General features: G+C 33.1%; 1 protein-coding gene and 1 long non-coding RNA gene across 6 annotated transcripts; one reads left to right on the top strand and one right to left on the bottom strand.

Annotated features, from left to right (window-relative positions):
* Window positions 1–6,700: 6,700 nt before the first annotated feature.
* Window positions 6,701–14,493, bottom strand: LOC132061803 (COP9 signalosome complex subunit 2). Of its 3 annotated transcripts, XR_009416158.1 has the most exons (13): window positions 14,335–14,493; window positions 14,138–14,230; window positions 11,407–11,485; window positions 10,259–10,499; window positions 10,081–10,155; window positions 9,863–9,997; window positions 8,977–9,164; window positions 8,473–8,541; window positions 8,230–8,320; window positions 7,996–8,130; window positions 7,301–7,413; window positions 6,971–7,212; window positions 6,701–6,876 (listed from the first exon to the last, which is right to left on the bottom strand). XR_009416158.1 is itself a non-coding variant. In XM_059454444.1 (12 exons), the coding sequence occupies exons 1-12, from the start codon at window positions 14,342–14,344 to the stop codon at window positions 7,122–7,124; spliced, it is 1,320 nt and encodes a 439-aa protein (XP_059310427.1). In that variant the 5' UTR covers window positions 14,345–14,493; the 3' UTR covers window positions 6,701–7,121. The 3 variants fall into 3 exon arrangements, 2 of the variants coding, with proteins under 2 accessions (XP_059310427.1, XP_059310428.1); XM_059454444.1 differs by having other exon boundaries at window positions 6,701–7,212; XM_059454445.1 differs by having other exon boundaries at window positions 6,701–7,212; window positions 14,138–14,224; window positions 14,335–14,490.
* Window positions 14,494–20,132: 5,639 nt separating this feature from the next.
* Window positions 20,133–25,974, top strand: LOC132063033 (uncharacterized). 3 transcript variants are annotated; one of them, XR_009416310.1, is made up of 4 exons: window positions 20,133–20,228; window positions 20,644–20,764; window positions 24,624–24,884; window positions 25,634–25,974. It is a non-coding gene; the product is annotated as an uncharacterized LOC132063033 (long non-coding RNA). The 3 variants fall into 3 exon arrangements; XR_009416311.1 differs by having other exon boundaries at window positions 20,225–20,260; XR_009416309.1 differs by lacking the exon at window positions 20,133–20,228 and having other exon boundaries at window positions 20,309–20,764; window positions 25,634–25,972.
* The last annotated feature ends 1,537 nt before the right edge of the window (window positions 25,975–27,511 follow it).

Here is a 27,511-nt window from a genome sequence, read left to right as displayed (position 1 = left end):
TTTGTCACGTAGCTTTTTAAGCCACATGGCTTTTTTAAATTGCAAATAGTTGTTAGGTAGGTTTATATAGGATGTTAGTTTGAGGAGTATTCTTGAGACAAAAAAATGAGTTAGGAGTGTCTTTAGATCAAAAGATGAATGGAGAGTATTAGCAAGTCATTTTTTATACGTTGGGAGTGTTTTTGGCACTTTTCCGCAAAATCTTTATTACGTGTGTAGTGACAACAACTGCACTTTATCTTCCCTTGTCCTTATCATGTACGTGCTGTGTTCTTGTACCTATCTTCTGTTTGCATTCCTTATCGTTTTCTTTTACTTCTGTGCTTTATTTGATAAGTCTTTCCTTGTATTTTTATTACAACTTTTAGAGAGAGAGAGAGATGTAGAGAGAAAATCTCCTACCAATCTCTACTTCCTCCATTTGCCTAGGACACCTTCCTAAGTATGGCTTTCCTTCTATATACCAACCTAACAAGGATCGCTCAATTATGTATTGTGAATTTTGTATCATGTACTTCATACAACTGACACTAGTTGTGTGAGACTTTTTGTTACTTGTTAGCTTATAAAAAAGTGAATTCAAAGTTTGTGGACTCAAAAGTATAAGATTTGAATCAACTTTTTTATGAGATAAAAAGTAGCCAGACACAACTAGTATCAATTATGTGAAATACATATTTTTTTTTTTTTGGAACTGGAACAATAACAAGAAGGGCCATTAGTGGAGGAACAAATAAATTAACAATATTAATTAAGAGAGGCATTAAAATATAGCCTCATGAGTGATCAATGTAGTCCACAATGCCGAGAACGTAACGTACGTATGAACTACTACTAATGCTCATGTAAAACTAGAACTTTAAATCTATGTTTAAATATGTAACATGAGGGAAATCTTTATTGTTTTCCATGAAATGCATGTTCTTAGTTAACTCTCTTCTTGTTTATGTTTCTTTCTTCCTATTCAACTTTAGGTTGAGAAAGTTCAACATTGACATAAGGGTGAAAACACATTCTCCTACAATATTATGGAAAAGACAAATTCTCTCCAACTTTAGACTATACAGTATATAGACATTTAATTTCCTTTTGCTCATGTATATCTTTGTAGATTTACTATTATTATGATACATAGAATTTGCTTATAGTGGGGTTTGATAATCTAAAGATCAGAAGAGACGTTGCTTCTATGTAATCATTGGACAATGACCGCAAGTTGAAATATACAACAACAACGAGTTTTGATAATTGTCTGACACTCATGTTTTGATAATTGCCTTTTAATATTAATTTTATTTATTTTAAGACTAGAATATCACTCAAGTATCACTATTTTCCTCAAAAAATACTAAAATCATAAAACTCTCATTTCCTCCTAGTTGGCATGTCATGTCATACTAATATTCTATTTTTTTAATAATAAATTTATTTAAATCATCGAACTCATTTAACTCAAGCCAATCTAAACCCATTTAACCAACCCAACCCATGTCCCTCCTAAATCCTAATGAACTTTTCCAATCAATATACACATAGCAAGCATTTATATGTCAATTAAAAAACTAAACAACCATTACTTTTTCTTTAATGTTTCCAATCGAGAAATATAACTTGTTCTCCCTCCTCAATTTACTAAAGTTTCTGACAGTTACAAGCATCACTTTTCGTGTAGGCATAATATATTCCTTTTGGGACAGAGTAAGGACAATATAATTCCTAAGCAATTCCCAGAATATGGAAACCAAATGTTTTCTAATATTTCACCATGCTTATCACGAACGAAGATATTAATATTCCTTCGTATAAATTGAACATCAAACAAAGCTGGATACAATAATCTGTGACATTAATAATTTTAATTACTGTTGCTCTGGTTGAGAAAAAATAATAATGTCCAATATGATAAGCAACATTTCAAGGTTTGCTTCTGCTGGTTGAGAGTATTCAAGCTGTGGGATATGGGTTGGGTTGGTTAAATGGGTTTGGGTTGAGTTGGGTTAAATGAGTTTGATTAGTTAAATCAAGGCCGGCCCAAGGCCAAAGCCACTAAGGCAAGGGAAAAGGACATTGTGTGTCCACTCAACCAAACTAATCCCACATTTAACCACTGTTTGGGCTAAATCCCACTAGGTGTCCGTTCGGCCCAAATTAATGCCAAAAAATGGTGAGCCGCCAAAAATAATGCTAAGGCCGGGCCAACAACAATGCAGTGCTTAAAAAAAAAAGACTTAAGTCCCCACAAAAACGTCGCCACTAAAGGGCTGCTACAACATATACACATATGTTGGAATTATATATACACTTTATATACAAGAATTATACATTTTATATACATATGTTGGAATTAATCATACATTTATTATACATAAATTATACGTTAATTATACATTTATTATATACATATTATACAATAATGATATGATATTTATTTTTAACATATACAATAGTGATACATATTATATACCACAATGATACGGTTTCTATAATACGGTTTTTTATACGTATGGTATACTTTTTATACAAGACTCGACATGCTTTATATACACATGCGGAATTATATATACACTTTCTATACAAAAATGATACATATTATATACAAAAATGATACAACTTTCTATTATTTATAGGGCGATTCACTGTGTCGATACACATTATATACACAAATGATACATATTATATACAAAAATGATACATACCTTAGTGATTCATATTTTATACGCTTTTTATACATTACGATAGGTACTGATACATATTTTATACACAAATGACACATATTATATATACAAATCGCCTCAAACATTTTTGTGTTTGGGTTTTTACTTGAAAATTGTCTTATTTAAGTTTTAGATAATGAATGGGATTAGTTTAATTGGTACATTTTGGTTTTGGGAAAAATTGGGCTAAGGGTGGGATTATTTATGGCCGACCGGCCATATATGTCCTTTTCCCCTAGGGCAATGGCTTTGGGTCCCCATTTTTTATTAAGTTTTATGCTAATTTGTTTAAAAAATTATTGTGACTTATGATACTTTTATGTAGTTATGTAAATTGTTTCTAAAAAAACTTAAAGATTGTATGTCTGAATTCACGATAAAAATAAAGAAGTTAGACTCTTGAAATTCAATTTGTGTCACATAAATTGAAACAGAGAGAGTGTACTATATTTATAAAAGAAAAAAGGAGAAGAAATTTTTAGTCGCGTGATTGATTAGCTATATTGTCAGTTTTTTTCCAAATAAATTGATTTGAAAAAATTGTTACCAACTTTGCATTGTTATTGACGATTATAAAATAGTAATTAATGACTTCGCATATAAAAAAAACTAGAAAAGTAGACTTTAAATCAAAATATATATGACGATCTTTCTTTAAAAAAAAAAAAAAAACATAATTAGGGCCTCTCTCTAAAGTTTGGCTTTAGGCCCCCAATCTTATTGAGACGGCCCTGAGTTAAATAAATTTATTATTAAAAAAAAGAATTTTAATATGACATAGCATACCAACTAGGAGAGAATGGAGGTTTTGTGGTGTTAGTATTTTTTGAGGAAAATAGTGATACTTTAGTGATATTCTAGTCCTAAAAGAAACAAAAGTGATACTAAGAGGCAATTATCAAAACATGCGTGACCTTTTAAGGAATTAACTCCAACAACAACATACCCAGTATTATCCCACCAGATGGGCTGCGGGAGGGTAGAGTGTACGCAGACCTTACCTCTACCTTTTGATGGGTAGAGAGACTGTTTCCGATAGACCCCCGGCTCAAAGAGAGATCAAAAGACATCAGAAATAATAAACAGTAATCGCGAGTAGAAATATGATGAAAAGAATTAATGTCAATAGTTTAAATATGTAAAAGTACACTTATAATTTTTATTTTTTCTGTAAAGTTAGAAGGGAATATTACACTTCAATTTTTTATTATGCAAAGTTAGAAGGGAATATCATTTTCACCCTTGGCAATTGGCATGTTTATGTAAAGTGTTTTTTTCATTTATAGGTATCACCTGGTACAATTGTTCCTTTTATTGATTCAGTTCCTTTCATTGATTCAACTGTTCGATAGATCACATTTCTTCTTTTAATGGATTAAAGTTAAATGCGTTGATGAATCTAAGAAACACTGAATAGGAAAATCCTTGATACGACATAGCCATGGAAAACTTGGATTTAGAATTTTTATGTATGATAATAAAATATAAATTCATTTTATACCTCCATCTTGTTAGTCCCACCTATCTTCACAGATTTGAAGTGTTATCGATATAATATAACAACTTGCACGCTAAACGCAATAAAAGTGCAAATGAAAGAAAAGTTATATATGTTTATAAGGGTCGATTTATTGTGCACTTTAGGTTCACGACGTAAAGTTGATATAATTTCATAGACCTCCCTTCATGTTTGACTTAACAACACTTTGTGTTTTATGATATTATGCTTACCTCCCTTATTTTAATTTCTTTGTTACAATTCTATTAGCTTATTGATTATTAATTTTAGAAGGTTGGGATATGACGAATTTAACCTTTCAATATACTCTCTGTTATTCTAACTGATTTCGCAAACATTTTTTTACTAAAAAGATTCTTTTAGAAAAGCTATGGATTATGCGATCTTCAAGTGATGGTGAGGAAGAGTACTATCCCTTTAAGCGTTTATTGCAAAAGGCAACCTAACAAGTTTTTCAATAATGTCTACTTGAATTATTAAGATAGTAGTCTCCCATTTCTGACGATTACATTGAAAAGCTTCTAAAGGCAAAGCCTATGCACAAGCTCCAAGTTGCGTGGGGTTCGGAGAACAGCCGGACCAAAAGTCTATCGACGCGACCTTATCTTGCATTTCAGTAAGAGTCGTTTACTCGCTGTAACCCGTGACCTCCTGATCACACGGCAACAACTTTACCAGTTACACCAAGGCTCCCCTTCCATTGAAAAGGCTTCAGTCTATAACAATAAAACAATTGATGTCCTGATTATAGCAGTAAACCTCATCCTCCCTCCATTCGAAAATAAACGAATGTTTAAAATTAATTAAAGGCTAATTGTCAATGACACACCAGAAAGTTAATTACAAAACATTAATTAAGGGTAATTTATCAAAATTACTCTTTTGCTTCTTTCCAAACTTTTCTTAAAACGAGAGATAGTTAATATTGGGATTTTTAGAAGATCCATTAAAGAGAAGGTAATTTTGAAAAATTAATTACTACATCTTTGGACTTGAAAAATCAACTCATTTTGGACCACAAAAAAACTCCCATTCATTTATATTGGAATGGAGGGAGTATATTATTGACAAACTTACAAATATAACTACCTTCTATGGTGTTAACATCATTTTTCAAAAAAAACTTTTAAGCAAAAGTTATGTATTTCGGAGGAAGTGAGAGCCGCTAACCATTTGTTTATGTGTTTTGGTGTAGCTACAAATGGTAATTTATTAAATCAAAGCTACTAAATATAAATAAATTAAAAGATAGTTATTATCAATAATTACCTCTTAGAAGAAGCTACACCAAGTAAAAATTCCTATATTATTTTAGGTGGTGTAACATTTCCAAAAAAAAAGTAGAGAGGAGGAAGTGTTCCCCCCCCCCCACCAAAAAAAGGTGCAAATATACCCCTAACTTTGCGATTTAAAGTACATATACCCCCTCCCCCCCCCCCCCCAAATTACCAAATGGTGCAAATATAGCCCTGCCATTACAAAATGGTGCAAATATATCATTTTTGCTCACGGATTTTTTTTTTTAAAATCATTTAGTTTATATTTTAATTAAAAAAAATACCAAGTGGCTTTAAAAAAAATTCTACCCATTTTTTTAGTAGACATATTTTTCTAAGGCCACATGATAATTTTTTTTATTGGTGGATCAGGTCTGGTTCGTTTAAAAAATGGGTAGAATTATTTTTTTTAAAGCCACAGAGATTTTTTTAAACGAATCGTAACCCGACCCACTAGAAAAAAAAATTACCATGTGGTGTTAGAAAAATATGTCTACTCAAAAAAAATAGGTAGACCTTTTTTTAAAGCCACATGACATTTTTTTTAAATTAAAAATAAGCCAAATGTTTTTTTTTTTTTAAATCTCGTTAGCGAAAAGAGTATATTTACACTATTTATGCGTAAGGGCAGGTATATTTGCTCCATTTTGCAACGGCAAGATATATACACCACTTTTTTAACGGGAGTATAACTGGTCTAAATCGCAAAGTTAAGGGATATATTTTCACCTTTGCCCCAGAAACAAAGAGTAACCCTCCGTTATTTTTCTATCTTGCTAATATGTGTGTGTATTTAACTAGAAATGAGAAAAGTACGCTTGAATTGTATGATTTTAGTTCTTAATACAAAGGACGATTCGATAAAACTTGAATGTGAGCAGGACTATCAATCGCACCACATGCTTGTATTTTAAATTAAAATTATATTAGAAAGAAAACTAAATCTTATTTTTCCAGTCTAAAGAAACAAAGAGTGACACTCAATGAAAGTTACTCGAGCAGAGTCTCTGTTTTTTTGTTTACAGAAAATAAGACTCTTCTTATTTACTTAAACAAATGGTCTAGGCACTACAAGCTTATAGTTTGAAATGAAAGCTCTGCGCGTTCTTATTACTATTTCATCCAAGTTTATTGAAGCTTGCAAAATGGTCATCTCTTATACTAAAAAGTTCTAACTACTAAAACATTGATTCACTAATAACAATAACCCCACTAATATAGGAAAAAGGATTGCCAGAGTTGAACATGTGAACCCCGATAGCAACAACTTTAATCAATCCAGTTTATACTGGTACAAGATTTTTTTAATTAAAAACAAACACAGAAACGCCTGATTTCACCTATATAATGGCAATATGCGCTGCTCCTGTCAGTATAGAAAGGAAGAGTTAACACATAAATCAGACAAGCTCTAGCTACTTAAACGGGGAGAAATATCGAATTTTGTACAAAATACCTACATGTCTGAAAGAGCAGCTAAATTTTCTAATATTCCAGAGCATGAACACCCATCAGTACAGAAATCTTCCCCTCCTCACCCACAAAACAACCCCTCAAAACAATTATGAATCCATAATATAATCACGCCCCTCTTTTCATGTCGTGGTAATCTCAACATACTCTGTTGCCAACAGTTTGGTACAGAGACTTAAGTTGTGTGTTCCATTTGTCAATGGCAGCGTATTTTTTCATTCCTTTCGATCTGCATGTGTAAAAGCATGAAAAACAAATTAGAAGTAATGTCAGCCAAAAACAACCAAAATATCACGACGTCGAGTTCAGAGTTTCACCTATCTCCACACTCTAGCAACCGGTTCACTTGATCAATGTGCCCATGGATACGGTTGTCCAAGATGAGTGAGACCAACAACTCCTCGACGTCTTTTTCTGGCACATTGAGCTCCTGCACGTTAAGTAATAGTAGCAGCCAATTAGGAAGTCTATTACACACATCCTTCAGTACAATATTTCAAGCCAAAGTACAAGGTGGTGGATCTATAAACATCATACTTATGAGAACCACGGAGAATATGCCAGGCTAATATATGGATGTTCCAAATTCGAATATGCTATCTGGTAAAGTGGCATGTCACCCGGGCTATTACACAGGAGCGGGGTTTACCCTGTGCGCACCCAAAGGATAGCGGCTGCGGGTTCCGTTGTCATAAAAAAAAAAAAAAAAAAAAAGGTGGCATGCCGCCATTGTGCCATCTTTAAGACAGTTAATTGATTGAGCTCTCAGGGCTTTGGTTCAGTACTAAAGAGCACATAATTTGTGGGTTAACCACACGTCACTAGTTCGAACCCAGCTGCAGACAAAACCCTAATATTTAAGTGGAGAAGGGTAGAGGGACGGGATCATTATCCACCGAACTTTGACCGTGCACAACTAGCCCATTGAGAAGCTATGAAAGTCAAGATACTAAGGGAAGAAATCCCTGTACTATCCCCTAGCAAGAAAGCAAACTCTAACAAACCTATTTACCTTGGAAATGAAGGGAATCCGGATTCTTGTGTAAGGCTTAATGATCTTCAGCAGCACTTGGGTTCTGACATTTCTTAAAAGATCTTCGATGTAATTTCTAATGAAGGGATCATCCATTATTGTTCTTCTATTACTCTGAAAAATTCCAAGGAAATCACAATCAGAATGATAGTGAATACTCAATAATAACTACAAATTGAAGGACTTATAGCAGTAATATTCTGATAGTTGCACCTTAAGAATTTTCTCAAACTCCAAGATCTCATTTCGTTGATATGCTGCTATAAGGTTAGTCATTGCCAGTATCTCAGGGTCATTTTTGTACCTGAAGAGTATAAAACACAGTCAAGCACCAACACCAATACAATTTAGTTACTGCAGTACTTGGTCCAGTGACTCCAATCACAAAACTGCTAAAGAGTACTGGTTCTAATCTCTTTATAAAAAATTTATAAAATAAACTATTTGAGTACTCACGGTTTTGCTTCTTGGCCATCAAAAGGGTTAACCTCGGACTCCATCAGCATATTTGCCAGAACCAAGTACCTGCAGGATGAAACCAAGCACTACAATATCAGGCAGAGCAATGTTTCTTTTGCAGCGTGCAGGAGAGAAAAATGAAGGCGAATCAGAAAAAGAATTGCCTAGGACCATATAGCAACTGAGGTGAAGAGAAAAATTCTATGTTAACATGCAACAAACAAAGTGTCAAAGAAATCAAATATGAAGCTGTACTCAGGATGCATTCAAGTGCCAGCATCAGAAGAAGCATAAGCAATGAGCTTACATATTTTTCATTTAAATATCATTTAGATGAGACTTAGTAAAGTATCATGTAGATGAAGATGTAGTGATTTTTGCAGTCTAGCAGATGTTATTTCTTTCCAACTATACTCTTCCCATATGTCAACCTAGAAAAAAAAAAGCCAAAATAGGGAAAAAGGCATACAAAACAAGCACACCAATGAACCGCACACGTACTTTAGACACTGGATGCGCCTCTGATTCCCAGCTTCATCATAGTTCTTGAAAGCTTCAAAGAAGTCTGTAGCTGCTTCTGCCCATTGCCGCTCTGCCATATGCATTTTTCCTCCACATTCACGAATTATTCCCATTATTCTTGGGTGAGGGATTGCTGACTTGACTGAAAGTGCTTTATTGTATAGCTCCTGAAGATATATACACGTTTTTTTTTAAATCTCAGTAAGCAGCAATTAGTGATTGAGAGAACAGCAATAAAGCAATTCAAGGACATATGTCAGTATGTCTTCCAGCATCTACGGATCCTTCTAAATGAACAAATTAGTCCAAGTATATCTTCCCGACATATTCAGAATCAAAATAAAAAATGACAAAATAATGAACAAGAGCATATTAAAAGATAGAGGAAAGAAAGAAGCCTGAAGCTTCTGAGAGAAAATCTGAGAGGCACTAAATCTCCGATTTAAAAGACTTAGAATTCTATGTTGAAAGATGCTTAATGGAATAGAATTGAAGGCGGGAGTTCATCATTGAATATTAGTGTGTTAATTTACCCTCTATGCAAATTTTATAAATATTGGAAGTCTCACATCTTTTGTGAAAGTTTGATCGGCTCTTTCTAACTTTTTGAGACATGTCACTCACTACCTGCTAAATGAAGTTCAACAACTTCTGGTTGCATGGTGGGAAAAGAATAGAATTTTTTTTTTGTTTTTGGTAAAAGTACAGCATAGAACCAGAGAGCAACTTAGAACATTAACCAACATCTGAACCTGGCAATTAATAGAGAGATGGTTTATTTGGTCATATCAGCTGTAAAGATTCACTTAAAGGTGCACAAAATCCAGTACGACATCAAACAAACAGGAGAAATGTAATAACATACCTTCAGTTTTTTGTTATTTTTCGTCTCCGTGTACATTTGGATCTCTATTGCATATACCTCCAACAATTGTGTGCCTTTCTTCTGGTCATCAGTGCCATCTTCTTTTTGACAAGATTTGTGGAGTTCTTTCAAAATCTGATTGAATGCTCAAGTTATTGGTAGGAAAACTTATACAGTGACACTACAACTGCAGATGCTAATCTGAAAAACAATGATACCTTACTCATTCGTCCGTACTCCCCAATGTCAAACCAAATTTTGCAAAGTTTTAGATTTGTCTTGAACCACAATCTCTGCGAAAAGAAGGGAACTATGAGACCTTTGAAAAGAACATAAGCTCCAGTATGAACCTTCAAAGCCAGCCTACTATAGCTTAAGGAGGAATATTGTTCTGACCTCATTCTTTGCCTCTTCAAGGGCTTTCAACGTTGTCTGGTAGAACTCTTGTAGGAGACTGAAGTTCTGACTAGCTGATCCTGAGACGAAATCCATGATATTGTTAATACACTTTTCACTATAATTTCTTGTCACTGCTGACTTGATGTAGGTTAGCATTTCTCTGTAAGCATCCATCATTTCCTTGTACTTCCCTAACTTATAGTAAAGCTTAACAGTTTGCTTTAAAGCTTTAAATCCCCTGAAAAACAATAAGAACAGCTGGTAAGTATCATACAAAGCATATTCCAGAGAATTTTAAAACTTGAAAGATACCTTTACTTAAAAAGCATCAAATTACATAAACAAGAAGCAAAGGTGTTTTTTTTTTTCTTGAGGTAAAGGTAACTAAGAAGCAAAGGTGTGAAACATAGCAATACAATGACGAAGTGCTTTTAAGAAGCATCAAATCACATGAACAATAAGAAATGTGCAAAATAGTAATACACCCTTTGGCTTACAATTATGAAGCGTGTGTAAGTACTCTCAGTGACTAATATCAAGTCAAGTTACCAAATTCATGAAACAACATAAAGAACATAAAAAGACAAAAAATATCAGATCTGACAATGAACTAGAGGTAGCAAGAATTTCTGAAATTTATTAAATCTCACACACGTAAACCAAATAGGAGTGAGAAACCGGGAAGGAGAAACCTGACAAATTATTTCCAGTTTTTGTCACAACCATCTGCACGTGGGAGATTTACATTTTTTTCTATAGGCTTGTGAGAAAGATAAAGTTAAATAAACTATCAGGATCTTTCCCACATTTTCCACATAAGCAATTGCATAATGAAGAAAACACAATCTATTTCAACTTGCTGTGTCTCTTAATTCATCCTCTGCTTATTTCTCAGGCTGCATGTCAATTAATACAAGGTTGTAGTAGCCTATATGAGATAGAAAATTAACTTCAATAAAAACATGCAGTTCTTAAAGACCCTGAGCTTCATATGGAACAGATCTATCACAACAGTCTCCAGCATCACAAATCTCACAAATACATAGCTATCTGTTCTCTTTATAAAGCAAACACACAAGGGAGTTAGCTGATCAGTTTAACAACTAACATACTGCACAAAATTTTTATTACTTTCAATTACTTACCACTCAGCCTTCTCAGGTTCCATACGAACTACTTCAGCAAAACCCTCAAGTGCTGCCTCTGGTTCTGTTTCAACCAAGCCTATGAATGACACAATCACAGAATATTAGTAGGTATGCAGGTCCAAAGAGAGGAAAGAAAGAAAAGAGCTATTGGTCCAAGATCAGTAGCTCAAGATGCATATATAGAGTATGCACACATTTGTATAAAGTCAACGCCCCTTTTTTTACAACTGAGAAATTACCGAGAACTAGCTGAGTCGAAGCTCGGTGGATAAAGTCAATGGCATTAATTAGGCTATAGCATGACTTGTAACTACCTTAGAAATTCCCGAGGACCAGCTGCCGCACGGCTTGGAACTGGTAGATAAAGTCAACCCCATTACATAGCATATAGCATAATTTATTACTACCTTACAACCAAGGAGTTCTTTACAGGAGTATCTGTTGCTACTACTGGTACAGTTTGCTTTTTCAGGTTATTCAATCTCTGGGTAACTTCTATCTGGGCAAGGTCTTCCCTTGCATTTTTCATCACATTCAAATGAAATCTTTGGGAAAATAACCGTATGAAACAACAGATCTGTTTCACATAAAGCATTGCACACATTTCCACAGTAAGACAGCAGAGTGCACCAAATTCTTCACATTAAATTGCACTTCACAGGCGTCTCAGACAAGAAATGACAGGGGAGCTAAGTGAAAGAAGGATCACTGCTACCATTATTGCTTTCCCTAACATTGAAATATTGAATAAAAGCTAAAGAAAATAAAATAGAAATTCTTGGCAACTATAAAACCGACTTGACTCTAATAGATAAGCTTATGACTTTCCCCAACCTTGCTATGGCAAAATTCGTCCGGCACAACCCCCAGAACTCAGATAGAATAGGGGATGGATGTTCCTTTTTCAATCTTCACAACTAAATAAATCAATGAAATCCCTTCACTGAGATCAAAAATCACAAGGGATAAAATTCCAGAGAACAAAGAGCAAACTTACCTTTTTTTTTTTTGGCAACTAATTTCCCAAACTTATGTCTACTCCCCTATGTAACCCATTGATACAGGCGATCAACAAAAACCGCAATCGAAGGGACTAACGACTAAAGAAAATTAACTATGATGACCCTGCGATGTCTAAAATCTACTGAACAACATTCCTTCCTTCCTAGTCCCCTGCAAGTTCCTTTTACCAATGAACATAATCAGTGGACTAGCTTTCTCCTCTATATGTCCAAGTTTCACTCCCAAAAGCACAGCAAAAGCTTTGAATTGTAGCCATCAGAATCATGCAGCCGATAGCTACACACAATACATGTCCTTATTTCAGAATCCAGAAATAACAGATTGACCAAATCAAATGCCCCTTTAAGAGTTAATGAGCGTTAACCTTTATCCCCAAAAAATGGTAGTTAATGTGTGTTAACCTCAATTTTTAACTCAATGTCACCTCTGTCCATAAAGTTTATGGGTAAAACTCAACAATGCCAAGTTACCTTGCTCGTCTATAGTAGATCGCAAAATTTGGTTCCTCCACCTCGGAAACGATAGAAAGCAATTTCGAGCTTTAAATTAGAAATACAGAACGTTATATTTAACGATCCAAACTACTATCCTTCTCTTTAATAATTTAGTATTAACTTTTGTTCCTAATTCAAATCAAGAGAAAATTTTGATCTAATCACCTTGTCTTAGTAAGTTCCAATTTCAAGTCTTCCAAATTCTCTCAAGCAACAACAATTCTTCCTTAAAGATAATCCTAAAGTACTTTTCCATATGATCTAAAGACATCTACCCTTGCGAATCACGTTTAGGTTAGTTAACAAATGAGGAACCTATCCCTGTTTCCCAAACTGAAGCAATCAAAATGTCATCTAACATAGTATCAAACTTAAATTAACAAATAGTCCATATTACACAGGTGCATATTCGACACCCCAGTTGTTTTCCCTAAGTCAACGACGCTCGTTGCAAAAGTGGTGAAAACTTTAATGCAAAAAGTATTCTCAATTTTTGCGAAGTTTTTGGAAAGAAGAGTAACTTATCAGTTTTTCAAAGAAGCTGATTTGTTTTCTAGAGTGAGCAAAATAGTTTGATAATAGTCAAAAACACACCTTAAGTATACACTTTTTTGGGAGTTTCCTACCTGAACTATCAGGTAGTTGCGTTGCGTTTCCTACCTGAACTATTTACCAACTATTTATCCAAACACACCTCGAAATTAATGATAAATATTTGGCGATAGTTCAATAAGAAACTCGCAAAAAAGTAGTGATGCTCCAGGTGTGTTTTTGACCATTATCTCTTTTTAAAACAAAGTTTGAACTAGAAATAATTTTCCCAACAAATTTTGCAACCAAAACCTAATAACATATCACATATTGGTAATCCAAGTACAGAAAGCACAATTAAAACAAAAAGAATCAAATGTATCAGCATATTTGGACCCGTTTGGCCACGAGAATTATTCACTTTTTTCCAGAATTTTTTTTTTCACTTTATTTGAAAATCAGTATATTTGGCCCTGTTTTCACTTTATTTTCAGTATATTCAACCAACCAAATATGTCTTTGCAAAAACTATAAACAAACACAACTCCATCTTCAAAAATTCCAAATAAAGTGATAAATATTTGGTTTATATGGCCAAACACCTCCTTACTACATTGAAATTTCAAAATATAGCAAAATAAGCAAATATCCTCAACAAAGATTTAATTAAATTAAAAAACCTTTAGAGTTGTAGTATTGATTTTCAATATCAACATCTTGTTCTTCAGGTTCCTCGTCCGAATACTCGAATCCATAGTCTTCCATATCTGCATCTTCGAATAAAAATACAACACACACAAATAAACACATTATATATTCACAAAATTGGATTAATGAAGTAATTACTGAGTTAAGAGAGAGTAAATTAACTAATTACCAGAGCCCATGGTTGATTAGAGAGCAGTGAAAAGATCGAAAACGAAGATTGAAAGAGAGAATCGTCACTTTGACGCTTTAGAGTATTGAAATTAAAGTAGTGAATTTAAAGGGTATTATAGGTCTATAATTCGGGTTTCGTATTTGGGTCCGATTAGATTACGGGTGCATAGGTAAAAACGGATTTGGGTCATTTGGGTCTTTCATTTATACCCCTCAAAATAAGTACTCCCCCTTTCAATTTATGTGAATATATTATTATGTAAGGAGTTTATGAGGTGGTTCTTTGATCATGTTTTCTTTACGTTTTTTTTTAAATTATTAAGTATCATGACTTATAGTAATTTTATCTAGTTTTCAGGTATAAATTTTATTTTTACAAACTTGAAAAATCTATGTCAAAATTTACTGTCAAATTTATAAAGTTTGGTCCTCGTACTCCAAAAAAATTCACATAAATTGAAACAGAGAGAGTACTTAACTTTTTTGCGTGTCACTTAACTTTTCTATGTGGCATAAAGTTGTATTTTTCACATCATAATATCTCACAGGTAATGCTTTGTGCCCTTCAAGAATTTATGCTCGTTAGGCAAAAGTAGGGCTGTTCACGGTTTTGGTTAAAACCAAAACCAAACCGAATAAAAAAAACTGATATTTGGTTTGATTTGATTTTAAATTTTAAAAACCAATAATATTTGGTTTGGTTATGGTTCTATTAAAAAATAGCCGAATAAATAACCGAATCAAACCGATAAATTATATACATAAATTTTATAATTATTTATATGTATAATATTAGTTTTTCATAAATAATTATAGATATTTTATACCTTTTAATCATTAATTTGATTTTTGGTCTACTTATTTCACATGATTGTTTAAGGCCCATGTTTTTAAGAATATGTCCAGGCCCATGTCTTTAAGTCTTTTAACTCTTTTAAGTGTAAACCTACTAACAGAAGCTCACGTTAGAGTCGAATGTTTTTAACTTAAATTTTTAGCCTTTCTTTATCAGCCATTTGATTTTAGGTTTTTTTTTTGTTAATTTATACCTTTTTTTTTTTTTTTATTGTCTGAATGGGTCCTAAACTTCAGTAACATCAGCATTCTTGCAACTCAAGCACATGGTAATGCCCTAATACTTCTTCCGTGGGTAATCCTCCTAAAAAGCATAAAAGAACAACTCCTTGTAGTCGAGACCCTGGCCTTGGGGATAATGATAGAAAAACATATAAAGTTTCGGATCATTACACAAAGTTTTTTTTAATAAAATGAGAGAATTGAGGGCAAAATGCAAGTACTGCCCCAAAATTTGAGATCACTATACAAAGTTTTTTTATTTCATATATTTTTATTTTTATTTTAGGTAGTCTTTATGTTTAATTAATATGTATGTTTGTAACAACAACTAAAAGCTCATATGCTCTACTTTATTTCCAGGTATGTGTATTAAGATGACAAAAATGGTGCAGCCATGCCACTACTAAGTTAGTTTTTAGCTCTATATGTAATAGTTTAAAGCAACTTTAAGTAACTTGGGCACTACACTACCACTAATATCGAAAATGTTTCTATGATGTATGTTCCACCTTAAACTATAAATAAAAGTTATCATTTGAACTAAAAAAAAAGACATGTCTTTTTCAACTTTTTAATGCTTTACTGATAAGTCTCATGGCTAGTCATAAACCGAAAAATCGAACCAAAACGACAATAACCAAAACAGTGGTTATTATTTTATTTGGTTTGGTTATGGTTTTAGACATTTAAAAACCGACGAAATTGGTTTGATTATGGTTTTAATCAATAACCGACCCAAACCGAACCATGAACACCCCTAGGCAAAATTTTGATTTTGAAGGGCAAAATCATAGACCAACCCATTTGAAGGGAAAACCGTGCAATTTCTTCAAAGGATTTTGAGCCAATTCCTCAAATGGTCACTCAACTTAAGCAAATTATCTAGTAAAGTCATTTATCTATCCTTTGTTCCTCATATGATCATTGAAGTTTATACATTTGCCTTACAAAGTAACAAAGGCTAAAAGTCACTTTATAAATAAAAGAAAAAGGGTCAAAGTAGTTCCTTATGTTTGCATTTTCAACTAAAATAGTCTTGTTCTTTAACATAAAAAACTAAGAACCTTTTAATGATACAAAATAGTACAATTTTAGTTCAACTCTAATTGTGGTATTAAAAGTAACGAAACACACAAAAAATTGTGACTAATAACTTTAGAAATGAAAATCACTACTAAAAAAAAAAAGAATGTGAAATAGCCTGTATATACTCTATTTGCTTGGAAACTTAGGAGTTCAACAATAAAATAAGTAATATTTTCTATTTATTCATTTTACGAGTAATCTTTATTTTGATAAAATAGTTTAAATTAGTTGTTAGTTTCTTCTACGGTAGAAATTATTGCCAAGACATTCATAATTAATAAGGAAGACAATGAATTCCTTCAAACAAAATAACTAGGTCCTAATAAGAAAAAAATCATATGTAAAAATTAATCAGAAAGCGTTTTTGTTAAGAAAAACACATAGATGCATATAGAAGGATATCATCATAATAATATAAGTCATTCGATATCACATGAAATAAGGAGATTCTATATCATCATTGTGTACGTCAAATATTATTTTTGTCAATCTTGTAATATTATTTGGGTGAAAATTATTTCCCCCCTACAACCCTGCTAAAAAAATTGAAAAGCTCTCGCAACTTCGAACAATAGTTGTTCCTTCCTTTAACTCATTTAAAATTTTTAGTACCTATTTTACCCTCCACGGTAACACTCTTCATTTCTTTTTACTTTTAAACATTATGATTTTTGTTTTTCATAATCTATATTATGAACTTACCTATATGACGAACACAGTCTAATTTATGAAGTAAGAAAGTAAAAAATAGTTGGAGGACTATTATTTTTCGGTGTTAAAAGAATAAGGGATATTTTAACTCAAAGTCCAAACTTAAGGGACTATTTTGGCCCTTTTTCTTTTATTTTTAAGGTGGCTTTTGACCCTTGTTACTTTATAAGGTAAATGCATAAACTTCAATGACCATATGAGAAACAAAGAAAAGATAAATGACTTTAGTAGGTAAGTTCCTTAAGTTGAGTGACCATATAAGGAATTGAATCAAGGATTTTCTACCAAAGGTTAGCCACTTTTACTGCCTGTATTTTTATATTTAGCCCATTTTAAAAAAATGTTGCAAACCTAGCCAAAATAAACAATCACAGAGGATTGCTTCTTTTCCTCCTGCCGTGGTTCGAGAGTTGCAGTCAGTGATGGAACAAGAAATTCATTAGGGAGAATTCATAAAATACTAGTTTTACACCAAAAAATTAAATATGTGATTTAAAGTAATTTTTGAACTTCATTTGCCACTACACTATAATTTTTCCTTATGTTAGTGGATTGAACAAATCATACGTATCCAAAAAAATTGTTTTTATTTTATTTGTGTAGTACGACTTCCTGACTAAGGAAATTTAATTGAACTCACTTGCCTTTTTTCTCCTAATTGCAGCGGTTTGAAATTGAGACAATTCGTCTAAATTTAGGTGTATTATTTCGAAGACCACTGGTGTGAAGTTTGATTTTGGAGAAAGCTGCACTAATTTAAAATTTATGGCCATTTTAAAGAGAAACCTAGAAAGCGATTAATGCGCAAACGGGTCGTGAAAAAAAATGTACACAAAAGCTTCTATTTGGTGTATTCATTTTTGGGAGAATGACGTAGATATACATAATAAGAAACTTATTTTCGAAATGTGACGATAGTTTTTAGTTTACAAAACATATCAAGAGTTTTTTTACAAAACTTCGCTCAATACGAAATTTTTCCTCAAGGCTTACAAGTTTCGCTCAAAATTTTGTGTATGAAAACGATATAAAATGTGTATATCTCGCTCAAGGCTTAAGATTTCGTTCACATTTTTCGTGTATGAAAACTATATAAAATTGATATGAAATGTGTTTATCTCGCTCAAGGCTTAGAATTTCGGTCACAATTTTCGTGTATAAAAGTTGTATAAAATTGGTATGAAATATGTATATAACTGTATATATTTTGTATAAAGTTGTTTTAGGAAATTTAATACAACTAGAACAATATTATATATAACATTCATACAATATTCATACATATTTAATACAACTACAACAACATACAAAACTTAAAATACAATTTTCATATTATCATATAACATTAATACAATTTTGAATCTCGCTTCGAAATTTCGGAAAGAATCACGCTTCAAATCTCGCTTAGGGCTTGAAATTTCGCTTACAAATTCGTGTATAAAAGTGGTATGAAATATGCATATAACTGTATAAATTTTGTATAAAGTTCAAGTTAGGTTTTTGGAAATTTATTACAACTATAACAATATTGTATACAACTTTCATACAAATTTAATACAACTACAACAACATATAAAACTTAAAACAATTTTATGTAACATTAGTCACGATTCTACCATTATTCATACTATTTTACGCTTTAGATAATTCACGAAATTACGTTTATTCATACAATTCATTACCCAATGTACTAGTGCAACACCTAGAGATCTATGAAACAGAGTGGATTTCAGGTTTCTTCTGGTGAATGTTGGGCAAAACCCACCTCTGTTTCACCCTGTCCCACGCTCACTCCACCACCGTAATCGGTTCCCATCTCTATTGCGCTGTCAACCAGCACTCAGCCACCAAAAACAGAGCATTAATCCATTTCTTCTTCATTCTTCTTGTTCCGCCCAGATCGTAGGCGGCATTTGAGGAAATAAAATGAAGTCGGTGGAGTTAAAATCAATTAGAGTTTTGTACTTTCTCATGGAGTGTTTGAGGGAGAAAGGAAGCGTAGTGGTGAGATCTGAACAAGGGTTGAGGGTGTGAATTAGAGGTTATGTGATTTGTTATGTTTTGTAAAATATCGTTATGTATTGTAAACAAGAAAGATTATCTATATATTTATTAGTAAAGAGTCTTATACCCTGTTGTCATTTTGGCCTTAAATTTTGGTTCAGGCCAAAAATCGAACTGTCCTCGGCCACTCCTGCAGAATAAGAGTGACGCTGTATCTCAAACATCTAACAACGGTTAAATATACGTTATGAAGCAATCACAAACAAAATGATCAAATCATGACTCAGATTCACTAAAATATGACATCATGATGCTATGCATGGGCTTAAGAGTCGACTTACTCATTTTCTTCTCTTGAGTGTAAAAAATTTAATCTAGACCCAAATCAATTAAATTAGTATCACCTAAAATTATTAAGTGATTTATATACATGTCAGAATAGCTAAACAATTAAGTCAACTTACTCAAATTTCATATTACCTTAACCACCCAAACAATCAAAATTAAACTCAAATGCTCAGCAGTTCACAACGCTACTTTACCACCAAATAAATTGCACTCCCCCTTCCTCGTTTTATTAACAAAGACCAAACGTAAGTAATGCAAGGATAAACGCCTAAATAGCTAACTGAAAGTATTGCTACTAGTCGGGGGCGAAGCTCGGGATGCCACGACACCCGCACGTCTCGGTTGAAACTATGTATATATATATGTATTTATGCATGAGAAAGCACATAACTCTCTGTCTTGCCACCCAAAGTAATAAAGGGGAGCATAGTGCCACTGGTAAAGTGCTGGTTTTTGCTTCCCCGGGACACGAGTTCGAACCCAGTTTAGTGTTTTGGTGCATTTCTTAAAACTATATCTTAGCCTTGCAGCACCTTAGTAGGTGAGCTTTTCAAAACGAAAAAAAGAAATTGGTTAAGTGGAATCGGACCCTCAACCTCTTCGAACTTAAAAGTCGAACAAACCGCGGTTCTTCCATTGCTTCCACCTTATTCTACCCATAATTTGGTGAGTTATCTTCTAGTTTCGTTTCTAGTGTGGTATGTTGTCGTTTCTGATTTAGGTTAATGGTCTTCTTCTTCTTCTTCTTCTTCTTTTTCTTAATTTGCGGCTCCTTCACAGAATCTGTTCTGTTTCTTTTCTTTCTTCTGATACAAGCTTCAAACTTTTTTGTAGCAGATAATTTGTTTTTTTTTTTTCGGTGTCATGGATTTCTGGAACTGATTTTAGCAGAATTCTCGCATTATCTTTGATTTTTTTCACCTAGAAGGTTCCTCAAATATGAAATTCAGTTGCAAAACTCCAAACTTTTGGAGTAGAAGAAGACATGATTTTGTTTTGATTGTTAGTGTTATGGTTATTTGAATATGGTTTTGGCAGAATTAATTTGTGCATTCTCTTTCATTTCTTTTACACCTAAAAGGTCCCTGAAATATGGATATTCAGTTGTAAAGCGTTCCAACGTGCTTTGTTATGGTTCATTTGGCAAAGGAGGTGAAGATGGGTGGTCCGGTTCAATTTCGATGCATGTATTACATAGAAAGGTTAGATTCTTTCTCCTCTGAAATCGCCTTTTAGTTGAAATCTGTTACAAAACTTATATACATTTACTTAATAAATATTTGGGCACATTAAAAGGTTATGCATGCAACAAAGCTCACCTGAAAGGATCAATTACTAAGGGCGATCTTGCAAAGGACTGTATGACATTTTGTTCTAAATATTTAACTTATATGAAAATTGTCCTGATAGAAATTTTGATTCTTCCAACATGGAACACAATGCCTATCTATAGATAAATGTAGTGGTAGGCCATTACAAGGGGATGCTTTGTAATTTAACCAAAAGACCCCGTAAACCAACATAAAAAGCACCTCAATCCCTAACAGAGGCGAATCACCATTAAAAAAAAGAAGGAAAAAAAGTATTAAGCTGGATTTGATCCCTAAACCTCTAGGTAAATAACTCAACCATCAATCAAGTACACCATTTAGCTTTTTTGTTAATGTATTCCAAATGAGATAGAATTATACTAATTTTAGAAAATATATACATAAAATACCTAGTTTTACGGAGAGACCATATGTTCACGTGTCCCATTTTTTGCACCTAAAATCGCCCCTGATCCCTAATGTGATGAAGCATCCAGACTGTCAAGTCCTGGTAAGTGTCAATGTTCAAATGTGATATATCTAATTTTCACTATCGCTAATTTTTAGAAACTGTTGTAGAGAAAGACTGTTACTAGCTTTGAAAGTTCATGCATAAAACAGAATGGTTATAGCTGTTTTTCTGGCATATTGTCCAACTAACTTGACTTAGTCATTCATTATGTTTCACTCGAATGAGAATTATGTTATTACTCAACTGAAATCAAAGAGGAATGACTAAATGAATGTAATTGTATTTAATTGGCCTTTTAGATTTTACCTGAATATCTGAACTATTTATTAAGTATATGATTTTGTTTGTTCTTTCTTCAGAATTGAAATTCATGGTTCTGACTTCGGAACTTCATGTATAAACTATAAAGAAGAACTGATCACATTGCATAGTGAACTTTGATGATGTGGAATTTTCAAGAGGTATGAGTGACTATGGACTGGAGTTATAGTCTAATATGATAACTATCATTTCTAATAATAGTGGTTCAATAGCTCAACAGAATGTGCTATGATGGCATATATTTACTCAATTTCAATTAGAGCTTTGAGGCAACGTAAAAGTAATTAAAAGGATCAAAGAAGTATGAAAGGACTGAGGTGAATTCATCATGAAAGGTGATATTTTGGAATTTCAACAAAGGATCCAATATGATTTGTAACTGGCTAGTAGTATCTCTAAATCGATACTTATTGCACATACATATTACTTATTTGTAGTATACATTGCATATAAAAATCGGCATGAAATACATACATAACATTTTGTTTGTTAACACATAAGTAGCTCATAGTACTACCGATTAAATATAACAGCACTAAATTTGAGTTAACAAGCAGAGTTTAAGATTGTCGCAAATAAATTGGCACTTTTTTACTTGCGGTTAAATCGGTTTTAAACCCATATCCCTTATCGCTTCTTCGCATTTCCTTGATCGTCGACGAATTACATTCAGTTGGGATTTCTTTGTTTATTCAATAAACTAGCATTTTTTTGCGTGGATTGCCCTTCTTTTGGGGTGGTCTTTAAATTTTGCCCCTCATATTTGTGGTCTTTAAATTATGCCCCTCATATTGCTGGTCTTTAATTTTTGTCCTTCGCATTGCAACTCTGAGCGTTCACGCAGAAATCATGAGGTTCTGAGTTCGAACCCCCGCTCAAGCATAAATAAAAAAAAAAATTGCAAAGCAAGGTTTGGATCGCGTGTATGCGAACCGTACACTTGTTAAGGAATTACCAAATTTATGCGGACCGGCATACTCGCCTTATGGGCGGACTTGGCATAAGTATGCGGTCCGTATAACTTTGGTAATTCTTTAACAAGTTTATGCCGGTGGGGGCATACTTTTAATGGGCAAACTTTTATGCCGGACCAGGCATAAACTTGTGAAGGAATTACCAAAGTTATGCCGGACCCGACATACTTATGCTAAGTCTGCCCATAAGGCATAAGTATGCCGGGTCCGGCATAACTTTGGTAATTCCTTCACAAGTGTATGCCGGTGGGGGCATAGCGAAATTTAAACTCTGCCTTGCGATTTTTTTTTTTTAAATTTTGACTGTGTGGGGGTTCGAACCTGGAACCCATGGGTTTTAGCCGAAGGGCAAAATTTAAAGATTTCAAATATGAGGGGCAAAATTTAAAGACCACCCCAAAAGAAGGGCAATTCGCAGAATTGCCCATAAACTAGTCTCATGAGGCCCGTGCTAAGCCTGGGCCCAAACTCAATGTATAAAAGTAGCTATTTTAATTAAAGAAATATAATTTATGTTAGTAATCGTTAAATTTCAAATAAGTATATTTTCAATATGTACAAGCAAAACTTTCATTTCACTCCTTGAATATTTTAATTTTCGTTTTGATTAAATTATTTACTTCAAATCATCAGATGCGGAGTCAGAATTTGAAGTTATGAGTTCTGAATCCTAATATTTAAAGTTATTTAGTTTTAGATTAATAATCTATACATATTTAATGAACTTTTAAGACAAATATAGAAATTGAACCAAAGCGCTACTGAATCCGATCAAAACCTTAACAAACATAATAATCTATACATATTTAATGAACTTTTAAGACAAATATAGAAATTGAACCAAAGCTCTACCGAATCCGATCAAAACCTTAACAAACACTCTTATTCGCCCTGTTTTAAACTTATTTTGTGTTTAGAAGGATTAATTATAGTTAAACAAGAGATTTTAAGGATAATCCGCTTTTTAATGATAACATTGTCTTCATTTTCAACACTATATGGCATCATTTAATTATTTTTAAAACTATCTGAAAATCATTTTAGTACAAATCTATTTAAATATATATGAGTTTATTAAAGTATAAATATAAAGTAAAAGAAATGGCTACATGTAAGTAAAAGATTTTTCAGAAATTCTCAAATTTCATAATACAATTATACAAATATAAAGTAAAAGAAACGCCTACATGTAAAAATCTATAATAAGCAACAAATGAAAAAGAAGAAAATGAGAGAGCAACAAGAAAGAATCTAGCGAAGATATGACTATTTTTTAGGTTAATAGATAGATCAATAGAAGAAAGTAACATGAAAAATAAAGTGCAGCGGATGGGGTTGTTCCTCCCTTAACTAGGGGTCTCGGGTTGAAGCCTGTGTATGAAAAAATCGTTGGTAGGGAGCGCTTCGCTTGAATGAGACCCTACGCGACGCGAGTCCGGATTAATCGGGCTCCAATGCGGATACTGGGCACCGGATAGGAAACAAAAAAAAATACGGTAGGAGGTTTGGTAGCTTTTGAAAAGTAGACCATAAGAACAAAAAATAAATTTAACTTAAAAAAATAAAATTAAAACCTAGAGATAATTAATTAAAAAGTCTAACATTTTAGTGAAAATTTTTGTGAGGACTATAAAAGCCCCTTAATTGTCTCTTATATATAGCAGTAATATACCCAAGGAAGTAGTAGCAGACTAGAGTGAAGCACCAAGGTCAACGGTATGGGTCTAAAACTGATTTAATAGCTCATTCAAGCATGCACGTTATGGAACCGTTAGTTTTCTGACAGAAAAAAACTGAAGGATGTAACCTGCTATTTATAGGATAGTTTGGGATGTTTTTTGTTTAGCATGATTGTATAAGGATAGCGGGAGCTTAGTGCACCGGGCTGCCCTTTTATTTTTTATGATTGTATAAGGATGTTAAGGCAGCACAGCCTTAAATTCTTTTTCATACCCTTTGTTGACTACATTTGTTTTGAGTGCAGGACATCTTGCAACTTCAGACACTACACAATTGTGATACTATCCTCTGAACTACTAATAATTTGTATCGATATTTCAAGAAATTTGCTATTGTCGTAGTAGGCTCCACGATCATTTCAAGAAATCTGCTATCGTCGTAGTAGGCTCCACGATAATTCTAAGAAATTTGCTATAAAGGAGGAAAGCTCGCAGAACATGCCAGCAGAGGTTACTGAAGCTAAATAGAAATTCTTGGTGGAAATTCCAGCTCTAAACCATTTAAGGTAATTAGGAATACATCAAAATTTAATGGATTTAACTTTATAATATTGTTTAATGTAATCAGCTCTCTCACTCTCACTATCTCCGCCTTTTCATCGTTCCCATATCCTTCCTTTTCGCTGGCTTCTATGACAAATTAAGTTTTTCTATTGTACTATGTTTAATAGAATAGGCTTCTTACATTATGACTAATTTCAAATGGTTTAGATGAGGCAGTTTACATTGTTCACTATCATGTTCATAGAATATTTTCATTCATTATGTTCTGAGTTCAAAAAGAAAAGTTGCTTGATCTTGGTCCTTTGATCATAACTTAGCACATGGTAAAGGAGTATCTCATTGAATGAACCAAGAGGTGCTATGACTGGAAAATTTAAACTAAATATCTGATTTTTGCCTTATAAAGATGGTAGAATCAAGAAGTCTATTTTAAAAATGGAGACAGATCACTGTACTAGAAACATTAAAACCTTATATACAAAGTATCTTCTACATTTGGGAAAAGAATGTAAAAGAAAATAAAGACAGAGCTAATATGATCTTGTGAAAATATGCAATATTTATAGTGAATATTAGCTCTCTTCTTCTATGTTTCATGGTGCATGGTCTTACTTGATGACTTCTTAGCTTTAGCTTGGTTATAGATGTTTTTATATCATTCATTAGTGCCCAGAATTTTCTATTTTGATCTACATGTGTACTTTGTAGCTTCTTTTTATTAAAAAGTAATTTTATTTATCTTCTTTTGCAGGATGGCAATATGTTTCATCTAACACACAAGTTATTGGAAGAAAATTTGGTTTTTGGGTTACTATAGTTTATACGCCTGCAATTTTTATGTTTTTTTTTTTAAGTAGCAACATATTTTTAGGAGTATTTAGTTTTTGGAAGTGAGTAAATATTTAGTACATCAGTTTTATGTACTAGTACTAACCTTAGGAAATATATTTATACAAACATTAGTGAGATTTTAATTCGAAATGTGAGAATTGTGTATGTAGTAACTATTTGTAAGTTGCTAAAGTTGTATTGGAGAATATTATTCATATATAGCAAAAATATAATATTGTTGGCAAAGCGGCATTTCCAACAATTTTTTTGTCACTAATCACTGCAATTTACAGTGATAATTTTGTTTTGTCGGTAAAAACAATAGTTTTAGCGACGACATGATATGTTTCACTACAAATTTGCAAGCCATTTTTGTAAAAGACAAGTCGTCACTAATTTGTACATTTAGGCACGGAATATCTTTTTGTATACAAAAGGCTGTCTTTAGTGACGAGATTACACTTACTCAACTACGAACACTACAAAAAAAATGGGTATTTTGCGGAGGTTGAAAGTTGCAATTCGCGGAAGTTTTATCCTCTTTTTAGCAAATAGCGGAGGTGTAACACTTGTAAATCTGGGTTAGGTGTGAATGTGTAAAACTAGTATTAAGAGATATTAAAACTAGGATTAAGATGATATTTTAGCTATATGAATCTATTCGGGATGAATTCGGGTAATAAATAGTTGTTTTGAAGTCAAACCAAATAGTGAAGTTCGTAAGAGTTCTCAAACTCGTCTAAATTTCGGTAAGTCTGACTTCTAGGCCAATTTCGTGAAAATCCGTTGGGTATTTGGGAAAACTTCCTCTATGAAAGTTGTAGGTCTTTGAAATACCTTTCCAACGGTGAGTCGCCCAGCCCAACGGAGTTCTGTCCTAGGAGTTATGCCCATTTTACTGAACATCGTCAGTGCAGTGTAAACATTAGGCGTGCGCGGCGCCCCAGGCCAAATTTGTAGGAAACTCAAAATTTTGACACTGTTGAAATAGATATACTGTGCGCGTCGCCCTAGGCGATGCACCAGGCCATTTTATGCCTGAAGCGATTTTTCCCGAATTTTTATAAAAGCCTAACTTCGTTATATTCATTCCCACTTCGTGTTGGCCGACTTTTTGAGAGGAACAACCCTATAGCTTCCCCAAAACATATAAGGTAAGTTCTTGATCAATTCCCATCATTACTTCATCAATCTAATATCAATTAATCTTAGTTTATCTCTCCAAACCCTAGATTCTTGAAAACCGAAGAAAGAGAAGTTGAAGGAGACTTTGGGAAACTTCTTAAAGGTATGTTCTACGATTCTTACTGAGGTTATTGAGAGGTATGGGACTTGTTTAAGGTATTAGAAACAATTAGAATCCATGGGGGATTCAAGAACACGTTTTTTGGCACAAAAAGCCCTAGTTTTGCGACAAGGGTGGGAACTCTTCGAATTTGGTTGAAGTTCTAAACTTTGTCATTATTAACCTATTGTAGAGTGATTGTTGAACCTTGAAAATTCTGTTGATACCACTTTAGCAGGATTTGAGGTATGTCTCTTTTGAAAACCTTCTTTGGACGTATGTCTTTTTTTTTTTTAAAATCCCTTTTGACTATAAAGGTGATTTGTATGTCTCTTTTCGAACATACTCTTTCGAACAATTTTATGAACTCTTTGGTTGTGGTTTGTATGTGTGAGGGATAAGCCCACATTAAACCTTATTTGTACTACATTATGTATACGTAATCATGATTGTTTTCCTCTCTAAGGGATGATTGAAAAGTTAGATATAAAGCTTTGGTATTCGAACTCGAAT

Source organism: Lycium ferocissimum, chromosome 7 (genome assembly GCF_029784015.1).
Source record: "Lycium ferocissimum isolate CSIRO_LF1 chromosome 7, AGI_CSIRO_Lferr_CH_V1, whole genome shotgun sequence".
Lineage (NCBI taxonomy): Eukaryota > Viridiplantae > Streptophyta > Magnoliopsida > Solanales > Solanaceae > Lycium > Lycium ferocissimum.
The sequence above is the reverse complement of the archived record's forward strand: the minus strand, read 5'-3'. Positions and strand labels throughout refer to the sequence as shown.

Excerpts from the sequence above, each read along its gene's own strand:
- LOC132061803 (XM_059454444.1), bottom strand. Across the intron at positions 9,165-9,862 it reads AAAATAACAAAAAACTGAAG|GAGCTATACAATAAAGCACT; the intron begins GTATGTTATTAC and ends ATATATCTTCAG. Across the intron at positions 8,542-8,976 it reads AGGCGCATCCAGTGTCTAAA|GTACTTGGTTCTGGCAAATA; the intron begins GTACGTGTGCGG and ends TTCATCCTGCAG.